At 49.2% G+C, this 17,853-nt stretch overlaps 1 protein-coding gene across 2 annotated transcripts in view; it reads right to left on the reverse strand.

The window, feature by feature from the left end:
- UXS1 (UDP-glucuronate decarboxylase 1) overlaps window positions 1-17,853 on the reverse strand; it is an 84,390-nt gene that overhangs the window by 15,285 nt on the left and 51,252 nt on the right. For both annotated transcript variants that reach the window (XM_082743805.1, XM_082743806.1), the window contains exons 7-10: window positions 15,876-15,980; window positions 12,884-12,943; window positions 9,911-10,032; window positions 1,881-2,000 (exon numbers count right to left, since the gene is read on the reverse strand). In XM_082743805.1, the coding sequence (XP_082599931.1) occupies window positions 1,881-2,000; window positions 9,911-10,032; window positions 12,884-12,943; window positions 15,876-15,980 (407 nt within the window). The remainder of the gene's footprint in view (window positions 1-1,880; window positions 2,001-9,910; window positions 10,033-12,883; window positions 12,944-15,875; window positions 15,981-17,853) is intronic.

The raw sequence follows: 17,853 nt of genomic DNA on the forward strand, positions 1-17,853 counted from the left end.
TTTCAAAGAGAGGGATTGGGGGCTGGGAAAATAGTATTTCAGGCGCTGAGAAGTGGAAAACAACAGAAGGCATGGTTAGGAGGAGTAGAGTGGTGACTGGACATCATCACGTACAGAATGGCCAGTGCTCCCCTAATGAGAGGATGACTGAACAGGGGGATGCCTGGAAAACGCATGCTCCTGGGACAGTGGGAGCAGGGTGCTGAGCTTACAGAGCAGCAGGGGCAAGTCTGGGGTGCACAGGGAGGCCCGTGAATCATGCTCCCAGCAAAGGGGAAAGCCCCCCAGAGCTGGTACTTTTCTTCAGAGGCTCCCCTGGCTGCTGGGTGGAGAGCCCCCGACAGGGGGAATGAGGGGCTAGGAGGCTGGGGCAATAAACTGGGGGCTCATGGCAGTGAGGCCTGGAGGAAACGGGAGAAGAGGTGGACAGGGCCGGATCCTGGATCTTCTTAGGGCAAGACCACCAGGCTATATACCACTGCAGCAGTATGTGGTGTGAGAAGGGTGATCATGGCATGGCCATCTGCAGGCCCTGAGGCTAGCAGCTGGTAGGGGGAGTGGAGAGAGGGGCACGGCACTGGCACAGTGAGGTGGGGTTCGGATTCACCTCTCTCCTGCAACGTGTTTGGCAAAGGTCACCTAGAGCGTGTGTCTTAACCTTGGGGTGTGGCAGGGGGCAGACCATATTGTAACAGGCTAAGCTTTTTGTTGTGAATTGGCCTCGGGGTAGCTAACCCACCCAAGAAGAAAGGAGCACCACGGAGAACTGTGATCAAAAGCGGCCACCGGCGGCCACCGTCTGGCCACATGAGCTTGGGTGACTCCTCCAGCCTCTGTGCTCCAGTCTCCCCATCTAAACAATGGGCTAATAACAGAACCCGGGCCCCACACATCTGCTGTGAGCACTAATCAAAGTGAATTAATGGACGTGAACATCACTGAACAGAAAAGAGTAAACTTACTCTACAGAGAGACAGACAGGCGGATGCATATGGACGCAGAGCTCTAACTTTCGCCTTTGGAATCCCCTCAGCTGATGAGCAAACCCTCCTGCGGTTTTTAGAGTAACAAGATGGGAACAAGTATATGGATGCCAGCCCAACACTAAGCCCAAGAGGACACAGAGCCCAGAGGGCTGCAAGAGGACGCGGAGGCAGACGGGAGGAGGAGGAACGAGAAAAGCGAGAGAACAGAGGAGCTGGAGGTGGAGAGGAAGAGAGCACCCAGAATGCGCAAAACCACAGAAAACCAACCAAACTGAATCAGCAAACCCTTCGTAGAGCAGGAGGGGGCCACTCCTCCCCGAGGAGGGGACAGGGGATGGTGGGGACGTGTGTGGAATGGGCTGCCCACCCCAATGTACCTGAACCACTGACCCTAGACTATCAAGGTCCAGAACCTGGGCTCCAGAAGGCTCCGAGGTTGACTGTGACCAGCAGAGGGCATGCTTCTGGGCATCACCAAGAAAACCACCAAACCCTGCCCCTGACACCTCACTTCTCAGCAACCTGAGGGGTTACTGAGGATACACCTGGCCCTGGCTGCAGCTCATGGGCCAGGGGAACATCTGGAAAGGTCTTTGCCAGCAGGCTGGTGTGAGCAGACGCACGATGAGGCCTGGTCTGCATGTGCCAGGCTGCAGCCCACACACTAGCAAGGCCACCAGGGCTCCGTTGCTCCTCTTCTGGATTCCAGCCCTGTGCCTTCCTCCTTGTCACTAAGGGAAGTGGGATGGACCCAAGGCAAATGGGCAACCTCAGGAAAGTAACTGCCCAAACCAAGAGGCACTGCTCCTTTGTCGCTTGCTGGCAGACGGCCAACTCTTTCTCTACCCCACCGACCCCACACCCCTCTACCCGTACTCTGAGGCTGGCACCTACCGTAAGCGGCTCTCCCTGCAGCGCCTGCAGGATGAAGTTGCTGACGACCCGGCCATCGTTCATGTGCATGCGTGGCCCAAAGGTGTTGAAGATCCTGGCCACGCGCACTTCAACGCCTTCCTGGAACAGGAGAGGAGGGTGTGGGATGCATTCATTTCACCTCGTGTTTCCAGCACCTGGACCGTAAATAAGTCTGAAAATGCCCTGCTTTTCACTCCCAGATGAGAGAGGCTTTCTGGCTGTGTCTATACAACACGTTCACTAACAAATCTGAGTACGGCACAGAGTTATACCAAACTCGAATGTGTCCCCGATTCCACGCCCATCCAGCCACCAGCAGAGAACCTGAGAGGCAGCAAACAGTACAAGGGAAAGAAATGTTTGCTGAACACTTTTTCCCCAGTAAATAAATATCTATTTCCCAAATAGGACCATGCCTTGCATACTCTTTTATAATCTTCTTCATGTGGTATTTTGCCCAAGTTTACCAGTCAACAGTGATTTTAAATGGCAATGAAAAACAAGCAAGGTCTTCGTCCTGGAAAAGGAGGGACATGCACGCATTCTTAAAGAGGAACACTGCCCTACACCCCCAATCTGTTCCAATGGGAAACAGACTTGTTTTAGTGAAAAACTAAAGACAATGCAGCGCCCCCTACAGGCTACTGGCTACGAGGCCCGGAGAGATGGGTGCCAACATTGAGAGCAGCTGTCTCTACGTGGTTGGATTATAGGTATCTATTTTCTTCTACGTGTTTTTTATATCTTTTTTTGTTACAATAAATATGCATTACTTTCGTATCAGGAAAAGTATATTTCAAAATATGTAATAAAAAAAGTAGGCTTTTTAAACCCCCAAAGCCTTCTTGAAATTCTCTCATGCAATTGTTAATTTCAGTCTGCTTCTTTATGAACCAAAAGTTTACACACTCAAGTTTTTATCACACTCCAAACTGGTGGACTTTCACAGCATCCATGTGTCTGATCTGTTTCACCCATCAGACTACGGATGTGCATTTTCCAGGTGTCGAGGGCAGGCAGGATGGCAGGGTGAGGCCCAGGGGCTCGTGTGCTCTCCAGCCCCACTTCCCCTAGCTCCACCGTACTGCACTTGGGAAAGGAGTGGTACTCCCATCACAGGGGCTCACAAAAAGCCAGTCCCTGCCTAACCCTTGGCACGGGCCTTGTAGTGAGAAGCAGTGGTTGCTACTGTTGTCTCTACTCATCCAGAAAGTTTTCTAATTCTATCGCTTCAGGTCTGGCACAGGCTGGGGTCTAAAGGACCCTCAATGAACAGGGCTGACTAAGCACAGACTCTTCCACCGGTGTAATGAGTGAGAGGTGACAAGGTACGTGTCTCAAGGACCCATGCGGCCTCCGTGTGGTTGGAGGCACCCGCTGGCCACCTCTGCCCCCAGAAGCCTCATCTCTGCCCCAGTTACTAGACAAACACGAGCAGTTTTTACGGGCACCGAGATCTGAAACGGTCGGGAAGCATGGATCTAGCATACAGTTAGCTCACTTCTAGAAACCAGACGGCTATATTTTTGCTGATGCCTCCCAGCACTGCATTATAATGCTCCTGAGAGGCTACAATATTATAGGCTACAATATTATACAACTGAAGCTGGGTGAGCTGCCATCGGAAGGTCTCCTTCCCTATTTCTAGTGCCCAGAAACGGGGAGGGGTTCGGTAGGCAGGCCTGACTGATCAGCCGACAGTAACCCAAGAGACACAGTGATGTTTGGAACAAAGACTCCTCCCTCCACAGACCTCTCCAGAGGACAGAAATGTCGCCAGCAAGGATCCAATGGGCTACCCTCAAAAGCTCGCTTTCACTCCTTGGCCAGCACTGTCTCAAGCCACTGGGCCACACAGAATGATCCCAGTCCCTGTCTTCACTATGGCAGGTGCAGGAAAATGGAACGCAGGGGCCTCGCGTCGGGAGGGAGCAAGTACTGTCACCCCCTCTGTGGTGTGGGCAGCCTGCCCTGAAGGGGATACCTAAGGCAGGGATGGGGTCAGAGAAATAACCAAAAGCACTCCCAGGTCCAACAGGACTAACTTGGTGATGCTTCCATAATCTTCCCCAAGCACTGGGACAAAGGCACACATCGCAAATGAGACCGTGAACACCGAACCATGTAATTCCCACATGGCCTCTCCTAAATGCATCCTAATGGGATCTGCTCCCTCCCTGGGGAAAGGACAGAGGCCACTACAGAACACAGAGCAATCTTGCTGAGCATGATTCTCCAAGGTGCTAAAAAGCTGTAATTCACTCTCGGTGGTGGCACAGGGACAAGGCCATACCAGGTCAGGGGACAGCAGTTATGTGTCCATCTGGCAATCTCCCTCAACAACCCTGGTTGGGTCTTAACAATCAGTCCAGAGTGTTCGCCACATGGCAGGCTAGGCCAACACTCACACCAGGGCCAAGAGAGGTCAAGTACTACTCTACCAGTTTCTAGGCGTGGAGGGCAGGTGCTCAGTGAGCAAGCGGCAGAACTGGCAAACAAGGAGACTCTGGAACGTCACCCCAACAGGTGACTACCACCTTCAAACATTTGACTGGAGAGCTGCTTGTTGAATATCTATTTTTTGAACTAAAATAAACATACCAATTATTTAATTTTTTCAAAGTATTCTGATGCCAGGAGCACCTGGGTATCTCAGTAGGTTAAATTACTGCCTTCAGCTCAGGTCATGATCTCAAGGTCCTGGGATCGAGCCCCGCATTGGGCTCAGTAGGGAGCCTGCTTCCCCCTCTCTCTCTCTGCCTGCCTCTCTGCCCACTTGTGCTCTCACTCTGTCAAATAAATAAAAATTTTTTTAAAAAGTATTCTGATGCTGGAAGATAAAACAAAACCCTTGAGACCCCCAAAGTAGATGATTTCTGAGTTTTCTGGCTTTCTGCTCTGCTAGTCTACAGTTTTATGAAGGGTGGCTTGTTTTGCAGACCCATCCCCGTGGGTGGGCCACAGATCCCAGACAGTCCTACTCATGCAGGGCCAGGAGCTCACATGCACACCAACCACCGAACACAGCAGGCAGACAAGTCCCCACATTTATACAAGTGCTGCACCCAAGGGCACAGAGAAAGTGCACTTTAATTGCTCCCTGACAAGTTCAAAGGACAGGTTTCTCTTGGTATCCGAAAGTCACACGTTCCTATGAAACCCTTCAGAAGCAGAAATGATATATAAAGAAGCAATCACCATCAGCTTCTATGGAAAAAATTTTGAGCTTTCCCAGACCCCCAGAATAGCCTCTCTTAGGGCTTTTCTGATACTACAGACACATCTTGCTAACATGAACAGCATCAGTCCAGATTATGCTCAGATGCTCACAGACACGCAGATCAGAGCTCTGACACCGGGCACGATGCTGAGTGGGGCTCCCGGGGATGCGGCACAGGGTGTCACCACCTTGGTAACAGCTCACTGCAAAACAAACTTTGAACACTAGCTTCGCTTTTCACGTATTTTTGTAAAGGTGACAATCCTCTTTGGTTCCGTCTCATTCCATTCCCTGGAAGACTCACGGGACCTTCTCTTTCTGTGAAGGACGTGTTTGGAAACGTGTATTTGGGACAGATTTTTCTGGGAAATCCAGTTTTCAAATACATTAGGGTATTTCCATACATGAAAATGAACTCAGAATTCCGAGAATCCTTTGGAAAAGGGAAAATCTTCCTTTAGATCTTCAGAAAAGTTCTTTAGAAACAGATCTTTAAAATCTTTAGAAAAAGATCGTTCATACCTCTTTTCTTGACTACATTCTCAAACCTTATACACTGCATTTATTCAGAGTAAGATAAAAACCGCATACCATATGCAGTCTTCACAATGAAGTGACAACTTACACTTACGAAAGATGTGTCATGTATAAAAAAGAGCTAAAGTTATTAAAATAACTAATTAAAAATATGCAAAGGTTGATGGTTTCCCATTCTCGCTGGTCATTCTTTTTTTTTTTTTTTTTTTTTTTTTCATTTGTTTCCAGACACACAGCCTAAATTGTACACCCAAAGCCTTGAATCTATCCTGCTATCCCTAAAGGCTGAATATTCTAATTATGAACAGAGCACGTCACAACACCGCTCCCCGCTAGCTACCCACACTGTTCTAAGAAGCAGCTGGCAATTTCTGAGTAAACCTGTGTGGACACTGGCTCTGGGTGTCCTCACTGCCCACAGTCCTTCAGAGGAGCACCAATGTCCTTGGACTTGCAGCTGCATCTTCTCTAGCTGAACCAAGCTTCCTCACCTGCAATGCCCCACCAGGGCCACTGGCAGCTAGGTAGCCAGGTGGGGGTTCAAACTGCACTTACTAGCCGAGGAGCTCAACACAAGTTTTGCAGCTACTTTCCCATCTATAAAATGGGCGACCCACCCACCACCTTAAAGGGGTCATGAGAATGAGGTGAGGTTCAACAGATTTGCCCTATAGGCTGAGCCCTAACAGAGGCCAGTACCCCATGGGCACTCCTCGCCCACAGGGTCCGGGTCCTCTGCAGCACCCACTGCAGCCCAGCACGGCACAGCCTCCAGACTGCAGGGCACCCTGCTGAGCGCTCAGAGTCCAGAAGAGCTACATCCACTAAAATGAGAGAAGCAAGGTTAGAGTTCTGAAAATCAGGCACTTTCCGGTGGGAACCCCAAAGAGGGTCTGATTTGCCACAGACCAGGCCATTCCCAAAGAGGCCAACCCTGACCACCCCCTAACCAGGCCACACCCAAAGGGCCGACATTGACTCCCCAACACCAAGCCACACTCAAAGGGCCGACACAGACTCCCCAAGACCAAGCCACACCCAAAGGGCCAACCCTGACCCCCCAAGACCAGGCCACACCCAGAAGGCCAACCCTTATCACCCTAAGGCTAGGTCACTCCCAGAGGGCCAACCCCATGTGGGCAGGAGGTGCTCGACCCACTCTTTCTGACAGCTAAGACAAAATCCTGAGTAAAAGATTTGTTTTAATGATGTAAATGTTTACATTCTCACAATCTTCACAGGGTGGTGTTTATTTTCCTTTGTTTTGTCCTTATTTTCATCTCCAGATAGGATTATGGGTAACAACTTCTCTTCCTTCCTACGCATGTGTGTTTTCTTACTGTCTGTTCCTGCCACAGAGCAGGAACGCAAACACCTCTCAACCACAGGAAATGCAGCCATGTTTCTTTCCACCTCCTCACCAAGGATCCAGCCTAAGACAGAGAGAGGATCCCAAAGGGGCCTGGTCTTGGACCCAGGGCTTTCCCTATAAGGGAGCATAGTATTTGTAACACAAATACTAGGGGAGGGACAGTGGGAAGCCCGTGCTGCGCCTTCCTCACAGACCTCTTTAGAGCTGTGATTCAGGCAAGGTCCCAGTGACCTCTGTCCCAGCCCACCACCCTTGACCATGTTGTCCCCACAGAGACATAACCTCCACCTGTCTGCTGGGCCACCACCAGAACTAGAAATGATCTGGTCCCTCCCTGACCTAATGGCCATGTCGAAGGAGCAGGAACAGTGCTACTGCATCACATCAGGTCAGAAGTACCAACTCAACATGAGGGACAGGTGATATTTCCGGACAGCAGTGACCAGAACACTCCCCCAGGCAGACACGAGTCCCTGGGCAGGTGTGCTGAGCAGTGTGATGAGACTGGATGGATCTACAGATACCAGGTGCTATCAGCCTAGACCCCAAGCTCCTCAAAAAGCACAGAGCCCTGCTTCCCCAAGGCTTTCTCAGACCTAGGACCATCCATGCACTTCTCCCACATTCAGAGCCCTCAGTGTCCCAGGAAGAACCCAATACTGACTTGACCACCCTCTGACTCTCCCATCCACGCAACAGTCGTCTGTTCGGGCCTCCTGTATGTGAAGCACATGCCAGACATTCCACAGCAGAGGCAGTAGTCCGGGGAGTGACTGTCCTTCCCAAGGACAGCCCCTGCTATGCAGGGACACCCTTGTGTCGGCACTCTTATCAGGGACACATAGGCACACACCAACTGTATACACAGGAGCTTCTAATGGGAACATGACTTTATAGTTTTCCGGCCAATGCTGCCTCTGCCATTAACCTCCCAAGACCTCTGTGGGCAGAAAGGTAAATGCCGACAGATCCAGATTTTTCGAGATGCTATATTCCTGAGCTAATGAGCCAGCTGACGTGTGCAGATGCAGCGCTGGTCTGTGTTTGAAAAAAGCACCCTGGCTAGTGCCCGGGTGTGTAGCACAGTTCTTGGCATACAGTCAGTGCTCAATAAATGTTGGCTCTACTATTACTAAATACTATGATTACCGTGAGCACCTACCCTGAGGAAGGAGGTGTTCTCCAGAGACTCACTAGACTCTTTAAATAAAAACTAAGAGATCGGGCACCTGGGTGGCTCAGTGGGTTAAGCTGCTGATCTCAGAGTCCTGGGATTGAGTCCCGCATTGGGCTCTATGCTCAGCAGGGAGCCTGCTTCCCTTTCTCTCTCTCTGCCTGCCTCTCTGTCTACTTGTGATCTCTCTCTGTCAAATAAATAAATAAAATCTTAAAAAAACAAAAAACAAACCAAAAAAACCCCCTAAGAGATCAATTAAAATGTCCTATTTGCCCACCAGCTTTACCCTATATAAAAACTAAGAAATACCACAAGACTGAAAGCACAAGTACACAGTTGAGAAGCACAACAGTCTTCAAACCTATTCTGTAGTAAAATGCAACACGTGCCCCCTTCAAGCCTTCAGGTTAGTTTTCTCAAGCACCAACATATCCAAAGGCTGATCTCCACATCTCAGAGACCTTCCCCAACTGTGGCATCAAGTATTCTGGGCTCAAGACTGATAAAGCAATGTCCTTTCCAGAGCTCATTTATGCCTCTTAAAATAAATAGATAATAACAAGCCGGTGGCCCAAAGTAGCTTAGAAAGCAATTAGTGTTTCCTCTGGCTAAGAGAGAAGACAGAATAAATAAACACCTCCACTGGCACAGTATCCTGTGTCTCTAATGTTGGTATTTCATTAAAAATATGAGGAAAAAAGCTCCCAACAACTCTCTTCTGAGAAAAAAAAAAAAAGACGCTCAGGGACTCTCAGTGGCAGACACATTGACATGCCTCTTCCGTCATGCAAAACACAGGGCTGTCTGAATCTGAGCTCGCCTGCACGCGGGACCCTCGGCCTCAGAATGCTGCTCCCAGGGACAGACATCCAAATCTCCAGGTTCTAGGAGCACAGGCCACACCAGCTGACTCCAGTCTGCAATGATTTGACCCCATGCCCCTCCTTCCCCCAACCAGAGGGCACGTCCATGAGGGTATCCAAAAGCTGGTCCAAGCTCAGGGACGGTGACCGAAAAAAAAAGACAGGCTAGTCTGGGCCCTCGCCTGCAGTCACAGTGCTGTGACAGAGGGGTCACAGGTCCAAGGCACACGGAGGCAGAGCCAGGGTGCCTGACACTCCACCTCTCAGTCTTGTGGGCTCCTTCTGCTACAGCATGTGGGTGAGCAGATCCGCAACATGACATCATCCATGAAAGAAGCCCCCCCGGTGTGGCAATATACAATTAAGAAATCAGGAAACAGTAGTAAATAACTATAAATAATCCCTAGAAAGATTCAAATTAAAGAAAGATTCAAATTAAAGAAATCACAAATTCATTTTTATATCTATTAAATAAGTCCAAAAAAAGTAAAAATAATAATAACAATAATAAAGTTCACTGATTTGGAGGCTTCAGGAAAACAGAAGCATTTACTGCTGGTGGGCAAGCAGGCAATAGAGAAATGTACCTTCAGAGCCATGCAACAGTACTCCTAACTGAAACATTTATCTCCACTGGGAGATTGTTTTTTAAAAAGGACATACACAGGAAAAGCTGTTGACAACACTACTCATTTACAAAAGTGGGAAACTAAGCTTCCCCAGTCACCAGTGTCAGGCGGACTTAATCACGGCATTTCATTGCCATATGGCCGCTCTGAGTTTGATGGAACAGGCGTTCCGCGCATCTACACCCCAAACCCCCAGAACCCAGTTCAATACCTGCTTCATGTAGGCATAGCACATGGTCTCAGCAACGCGCTTCCCTTCATCGTAGCAGGCTCGGGGTCCTATTGGATTCACGTGGCCCCAGTAATCTTCACTCTGAGGGTGGACTTCAGGATCTAGGAGTATGGAAAAGTCTGTGTTCATCAGGTTCATATGCATTCTCAACGATGAATACTTATGATGCTCAAGATTGTTCCAGAAAGACCAAGGTAAACATTTACACATGGGGAGATATCTATCAGTGTGGGACAGTCCATTCTCCCAAGTTCCAGAGTGACACGCTGCTCTTACCTCTCATATTCACTAAGGATGGTGTTTTACATGGAAAAAAAAAATAAATTAAAAGACCAAGGTCTCGGGGCGCCTGGGTGGCTCAGTGGGTTAATCCTCTGCCTTCGGCTCAGGTCATGATCCCAGGGTCCTGGGATCGAGCCCCGCATCGGGCTCTCTGCTCAGTGGGGAGCCTGCTTCCTCCTCTCTCTCTGCCTGCCTCTCTGTCTGCTTGTAATCTCTATCTCCCTCTGGTCAAATAAATAAATAAAATTAAAAAAAAAAATTTAAAAGACCAAGGTTTCTCAAATTCCAGCTTCTCCTCTCCCATAAATCGTTCTTAACACTTAACAAGACTATAATTAAATGTAATATATGTGAAGGGATATATGGTTCCACTTTATATTTATAAAATACATAATTATAGTAAAGCATTGTACTTACTGAAATGATTTTACGAGCATCTCTGCAGAACACAAGAACTTTTCCATGTGCCAACAACCCAAGAACAAACTTGAGGGGCTCACTAAGAACCTCAGTGAGACAATTAGTGTCTTGGTCAATGTAGGTAGAAGGACAGAGTGCCGTAAGGGCTGCTTGTTTCTTTAGCATACATTTTATATTTCCCAATTCCTGTCTTTCGGGTGTGTAAATCAATCCCATTTTACAATGTGCCAAGAAAACAGACTATTTAAAGAAACCGAGTAACAAATTCTTTTGTAACGGAAGTATATTTTTGGAATGTGAATTAAAACCTAACATATATGGTACATACGGCCACACTTAAAATGTATAAATCTTTGCCAAGAAATCTGGACAATGTACAGGGACTCTATATGATACATTCAGTTCTTACTTATCTTAAAGCCAAAATCTGACTACAGCTCATGGGGACAACAGGACCCACGCAGGACAGAGAAGTGAACACACAGGTGCCTGAGCCAGCCGGCCCCCTTCAGGAGGCTGGCAGCCCTCTGCAGTGTGACAGCATCAAGGCACAGATTCTGACCTCTTGAGCGGCTGCTATGGTTTAGAATTCTCTTAAGAAGGAGGCATAGTTTTCCTGCAGGATCAGGGGGAGGATCCATGGGGAATATTTCCCAAGAGAAGAAAACCAGTGACTTAATTTCACACAGATGTAACAGATGATGGAGAGCAGACCTTTTCTGGGGATTTCTGACAAGAACTGGGCCTTCTAGACTCCAAAGAGACCATCCTAAATTTAGCAAATGGCAAGAAACAGAAGATCAGCCACACCCCTGCCTCTGCCCCTCAATGGGCTGAGGTGTCCAGATGCTCAAGTTCAAGAGATGGTTTTATAAAGTCCCTACATTGTCATTATAAAAGATCTGGAGTCAAAATTGACTTCCAATTTCTCAGCATGCTGTGAGGCTAACCCACCAAGCCCCCATTCCACGATGCGTCCGTTTACTGCACTGATCAAACCCCAGAGCCGGCCAGTTACACCCTGGGGTCATTTAAGAACCTTAAGGAACACAAAGTGTCATCAAATACGCAGATAATAAATAAGGAAGAAAGCTGGACATGGAAAAACACGTGACTGTGTCCTCTTGGACCAATAAGAGGAGTACCTTCATATTTCAGACATTTAAAAAGCTTCAGTCCTTTGAACTCTATCAACACCACTCCTCTTGTGACACAGGAAGCAAAGGGGAACCCTCCCATGCTCTATAAAGGGAAACACACCAATCCCTTGGGAAGGCTGGCTCTGGGAAGGACAGGAAGGGGGAATGCAAGTCCACTCAATGCCTGTTCCAAAAGCAACAGGGCGAACAGGTTGGCGGCGGCTGCTTTTAACTGCCCAGATTTCAAAGTGGATGATGCTGCCGCTTTTCACGGGGATTACAAAGACTAGACCTGCACTTAGCAGAATTTCTGTTTCTATAATTTTTTTTTCACTTGATTTCCTTATTTAAAAAAACAACAACACACATCTCTTGCTATTTTGTCCCGACTTCCTCACTTCTCCACTCAGAATAATGATGCGTAGCAGACGAATTACACCACGTCAGAGTCCAGCTTTCCCTGCGTCAACTGAGCAGATCTCCACGATGCTGCAGTAGCTGGTCTGGGGCCGAATAGAAATCAACGTGAACTGCACCGCAGCCCTCGCCCGGTCCAAATGCTGGCCACCTTCACAGGCCTCACGGCTGGGGAGGGGCTACAGGTTGGCAAAACACACTCAGGCGTTTTCTGGCACTACCTACTTAAGACTGTTCCAGAAATCACTATACAACAGGTCAGGCAATCAGCACCTCTCTGTGTGCCAAGTGAGCGAAGGCCAACCTCGAAGATCTCGGTGGGTCAGGCTCACCACACCCACTCCTCACATCAAAGAACAGGGATCAGCTACACCAACTGGCAAAAGAAATCCCTGACCAATGATCTCTGGGGTCCTTTCAGAGCAGACTGGGAAAAATACTTCGGTGGGTTCATCCATGGTGGGGCCTTAATGGCCGGGGGACAGGATGGGATCCTCTGAGAGTGTTCTTCCGCAGGAGGAAAAGGGGTTCAGTCCACTGAGAGCAGACATGGATGGCTGAGCTCGGAAGTCTCTCCACTGCCTTGTGCACATACAGGGAGAGCAGACAGGGCCTTCTTACAGTGGAAGCCTGGACTCCTTTTTGCTTCCTTCTTCACCCAGAGCCAGTGCCCCTGTAGGGCCCCCCGACTCACCTCCATACACCTCCGAGGTAGAGGCCAGCAGCAGACGAGCACCGACTCGTTTGGCCAGTCCTACAGAAAGCAAAGATACAGTCAGAGAGGCTGTCAGCTTCGTGGAAACGAGGGGATGACACGGGCCTGCTCATTTTTGTAGCCAATTTATGCAATTTTTTAGTAGGAATCGTATCTAATCATTTGGGCACTGTGAACCATCCCCTCGTATTGCACCTACGTTGGCACCAAAATAAAAACAAAAACAGTAAGAAAAACACAAATGAACCCTGAGAAGCACAGTATTTAGTCGGATAGCGTTAAGTGGAGGCAGGGCCAAAAATCAGTCTGTTAGCTTGGGAAGGTGTGGATTCAGGGTTACCACTGATAGGCAGAAGGCAAGGCCTTTTGCACCCTCACTTCTACTGCCCCCCTGCAAGTTGGTCTACCTGCCACTTCCTCCACAGGTCACCGGGCACCCGAGGGTGCCCGAGCCAGTCTCCTCACTCCCTGGCCCTCTAGCCTGTCTTCCTGCCTCCTTCGAGGCTCAGCGTCAGTGGCTCCTTCTCCAAAGCAAGTCTCCATGTTCCCGTGTCCAGCTTTGAACTGTGTCCTGTATGAGACCCCTGCAGGGAGAATAGGCTAGAACATTGTGCTCTATGGTGGTCTTGTAAGTATGGAAAGTCCTCCAGACACAAACTCCCAATGTTAAGCAGTTCCTCAGAGGCTCACAGCCGCCCTGAGTCAAAGAAACCCACTCACTGCCCTTTGTTTAACCCGGGGCCTCTCGAATGTACTCCCCCAGGGAGCCTGTGTGCACAGACATCACCAGACCGAGGGGCCAGCTGCGCTGCACACGGAGCTGCTCGTGTAAAGCTGGGCATGCACGCGCCCCCTGCAGACACTGCGAGGGGTGGCCGGCGACCTAGAAAGGCCCCACGGTGCAGGGCCCAGGGTGGTGGGTGTGGGAGCACCGGGTGAGGGAAGTAAGGAGCTGTGAAGACAGAAGACCAGCAACAGGAACAAGAGAATTGGGCTGCCGAGCAGTAAGGATCTGGAGATCATCTGTGCAAATGCCACAGTGCAGTGGAATAAAAAATGTTAGAGGAATGGAGAACAATATGCAATTTATAGGCTTTATAATTTATACCATGATGACAGGAATTTCAAAAGGAAGGGGCCCGAGCTGGGTTTTTTTTTTTTTTCAGTAATAAACTTCTTAGATAACTACAGATTCATATGCAGTCATACAAAGCAATACCGAGGACCCTTTACCGCATACCCTTTACTGTGAACCGCTCCCCCAACAGTAAAAACCTGCAGAACTAGCGTATGGTATCACAAGCATGACAGTGACGCAGATACACTCAGGACAGAGACATCTCCATCACCACGAGGACGCCTTGGTGGGGGAGTCAGGGGAGCCCATGTGCGCTGCTGGAGTGCCCAGATGTTTATGCGGAGACCAAAGAAGTCTCACCCTGAAGAAGCTGAGCATAGGCCCAGGGAAGGCCTAGGGAGCTGCAGAAGGGGAAGGGGCTCACCAGGAAGGTGCCGAGTGGAGTTCACTACATCTTGTCTCAAGTGCGAAATGATTAATGACAGCGTCTCTCCCCATTCAGGATATGAAGTTCTGCTTGGGTCTCTGTGGCCTAGCAACCGCCTCCGCGGACCTCGGCTTTTGTCCCTGTTGTTCCTGAAAGGAGTTTACCCTTCCTTCCAGACTTCCGAGTCCAATCTCGGCCATGGCTCAAGGGGCTCTTCTGCCTGGAACTCTAACAGCGTTCCCTGGAAAGTCCCTTCCTCCTCCATGCCACTGGTGCCTGGACCCTATACCACCTCCTCCAGGAAACGCCAAGGCCAAGATTCCTGGCAGAAGAGCCTGAGGATGATCCTTATCTGAAGACAGGACAGTGCCTCAGGCACAGGGATTGTTCCATGAATACCATCTTCTTAAACAGCCAGGGCTTCATGGCCTCTCCCCCGTGGCATCTAGTTCAGGTAAGAAGGAGGCAGTTGGGGGAGCCAGAGAATGTGGGCAAGGGCAGGAGCTGGCGGAGGCAAGAATGGGCAGCAAGCAGCTTTCCCAACATCTTAGCTCTGAGCAGAAGTGGGACTCTGTTTCCTCTGGTGGCCAGGGCAGGTCGCAACAAAGAGGAGAACAAATGCCCTTTCTAGACTAGGGGAATGAATCATTTTACTTCATGCAGAGCTTGACCCCCCAGAAAGTTTAGTCTGAGAGATCAAAAAACCAATCTCCGACTGCCCTTACAATCCCTTGTCTCCAGGCTTAAAATTTAGTGCTGTATTTTCCAAAATCCATTTATAGAAGCTCTTTTAAATGTTCCCATAATTAAATCCATCTCCACTTGACATTTTAAAAAGTGGTTCCTTTTTTCTCCTTTGCAACTCATCAGACCCCTAGCTTTTGAGACCCGTGTCAAACTTCAGATGTCTCTGATTTAAGCATTAATAGGTATGGGTCACCACAGCTATAAATCTGAGGTGTGTTGTTTGTGAGTGCGCACGGGCGGCCACCTTTACGGTGTTCATGCGGTCACCTTTCGCCTTCAAAGTGAACCCCACAGTTCAGTCTAGACGCGGGGACTCAGCTTGGCCAGCCCCATCACGTCGCCTCGTCTTCTGCTCCTCCAGGAGCGCTCCTGACACCCCGGTGTGTGCAGTCCACAGTGGCCCAACCCTGGGTCAGAGTCGCCAGTGCCTCTTCCAGCCCAGAGGCCCACATACCATGTCACAGGGGAAAGAGAAGAAGGATGTGTGGTCACAGTGACCGGTGGTCACTCCCAGGGGATTTAACTGAGGCCATGCTGACCAGCTACTAGGATGACTGTGTCCCCTGGCTCATAAGGCACTCTGAAAGAGCATGGACAGGGGATGAGGAAGGGGTCTACAGACCAAGATCAAACTGACAGAATGAATGTCAATGTCCTATGCGTGGAATTGTCTAGAACATCCCTAGCAAGCGCTGCAAAATGAGGAAAGGACAACTTACCTAGCATGTTTAGTGTCCCGATGGTATTGGTCTTCAGGGTCTTGATGGGGTTATACATGTAGTTTGGAGGGGAAGCTGGAGAGGCCAGGTGGTATATCTGGTCAACTAAAGGAGACAAGACCGGAAGTCTGTGATTTCCAAGGAAAACACTAAAAACATTCTGACTCTGAAGAATCGGGCTATACAACAGAGGCATTTCTATATTTTTCACTTAAGTTGTCATTGTTACTCTTTCATTCTTCATAAAAACGAATCTGCGTTTGTAATTAGAAGAATTTTAAACAAAGACAGAAAGTCTGTCTGGGCCTATTCTCTTCTGATCAGAGGCGATCTGATTACAGAGTTGACTGTTTCTGAGATCTGACCCAGGCACAGCATGAAAATAGGAAGGAAGACCGATTTTCTAGACACTGAATGAAGCACTATCTAAAGGAAACACGGTTTTTAATGTGAAGCCAATCTGACATAAATATGCTTTAGTTGCTTGGTTCTCACATAAAACCGGACCCTGAGATGACAGTTGGAGGGTTGTTTTTGTTTGTTTCCACTGACATTATTTATCGAGGATCTGCTCAGTGGCTCATGAGCAAAGAGACACCCTGAAGACCAAGGCTGAGAACAAGACTTCAGGCACCAAACGCCTATCTCAGGAAGGACACAGGCGGAGATACAATGACAAACTGCCAGCTCTGGAGGATCCTGGTCTGATGAAGGTGCCTGGGCGAGGGGTCTGGCCTTTAGGTGGACCCAGCTGTGGGGAGAGATGAGCAAGGAGCTCATTCACGCTCAAGCGACTTGGGAATGAGGGTGCTGTGCACCAGGGATGGGAAAGGACAAGAATTTCTGCAGAGGCTCTGAAAGGTCTAAGTGACAAGTTTGGTATGGCAATTGCGTATGAGACTTTAAGTACCAGGGTAGAGTACGGACTTGCGCCGATAATGAGACTGCGGAGTTCCAAGCAGGAGACATTTCGAAGACACAGGTTTTGACAACCAACACCAAGCAGCAGATAATGCATCATAATTATTATCATGACTTTGAGGGTAAAGTGCCATTATTCCTGTTCTACACAAGAGATTAAGAAGCTTGCAGGTACAGTAGCTGTATAATGACGATGCCTGGATTTGAACCCAGTTCAACAGGCATCCAAACCCAGAGCTTTTCGAGCATTATACGGTACTGCCATCAGTAGAGCTAGATCAGGAGAGTGGTTTTTAAGGGTGTGGATGGCAAAAGGAATGGGTTCTCGAGTCTCTCCTCCTGCACAGGAGTTCACTGTGAGCCATCCCTAACCCTTGTTCTCCAGGGTCAGACAGCACTGGCCACAGATGAGAGAGGCTCCTGGGAAGCAACGTCTCCCTCTGAAATAGCAGGGATGAAGAAGCACTTATCAGAAGGCCATCCCTGCAGACAAATGATTCTGTGCCGTACACAACATTCCACTTCAGCTCTGGGTGAGCAAAAACATCATCACCATCACAGCGAGCCAAAGGATGGGGGATCCGAGAGAGACGCTGCTGCCAAAATGAACCCTCCTGTACACGGCCTCAGCCCCCATGCAAGAGGGCCCACAGGGATCTCCCTGGCCTCCCACCATCTTCCCAGCCAGGCACCACTGCTTTTAGGTAATGGCATGTTAGGGGTTGGGTTTCAGAAACAACAGGCAAAATAGGCCAACGGGGAAAAACAGTCCCCATGGTGAATTCTCCAACAGAACTTTCTCAGAACATCCCCTCCCTTCCAAAAATGCCTAACCTCCCCAACCACATCCACTCACCACATCTCCCCCACTGAAAATCTCCTGTCATGCCCAGGATGGCATGGTAATCACCGCAGTACCTTCTGGGGTGGTGGAGTGGCTTCTGGACACACTCTCCCACCCAGGGGTGAGGGCTGGATGGAAGGTTCTTATCCTCAGATGAGGGACAGAAGTGGTCACTCAACACAGGAGCACGATATTCTGGGCTGTGAGCTTGGG

The sequence above is a fragment of the Mustela nivalis genome (genome assembly GCF_964662115.1).
Source record: "Mustela nivalis genome assembly, chromosome: 8".
NCBI classification, from domain to species: Eukaryota; Metazoa; Chordata; class Mammalia; order Carnivora; family Mustelidae; genus Mustela; species Mustela nivalis.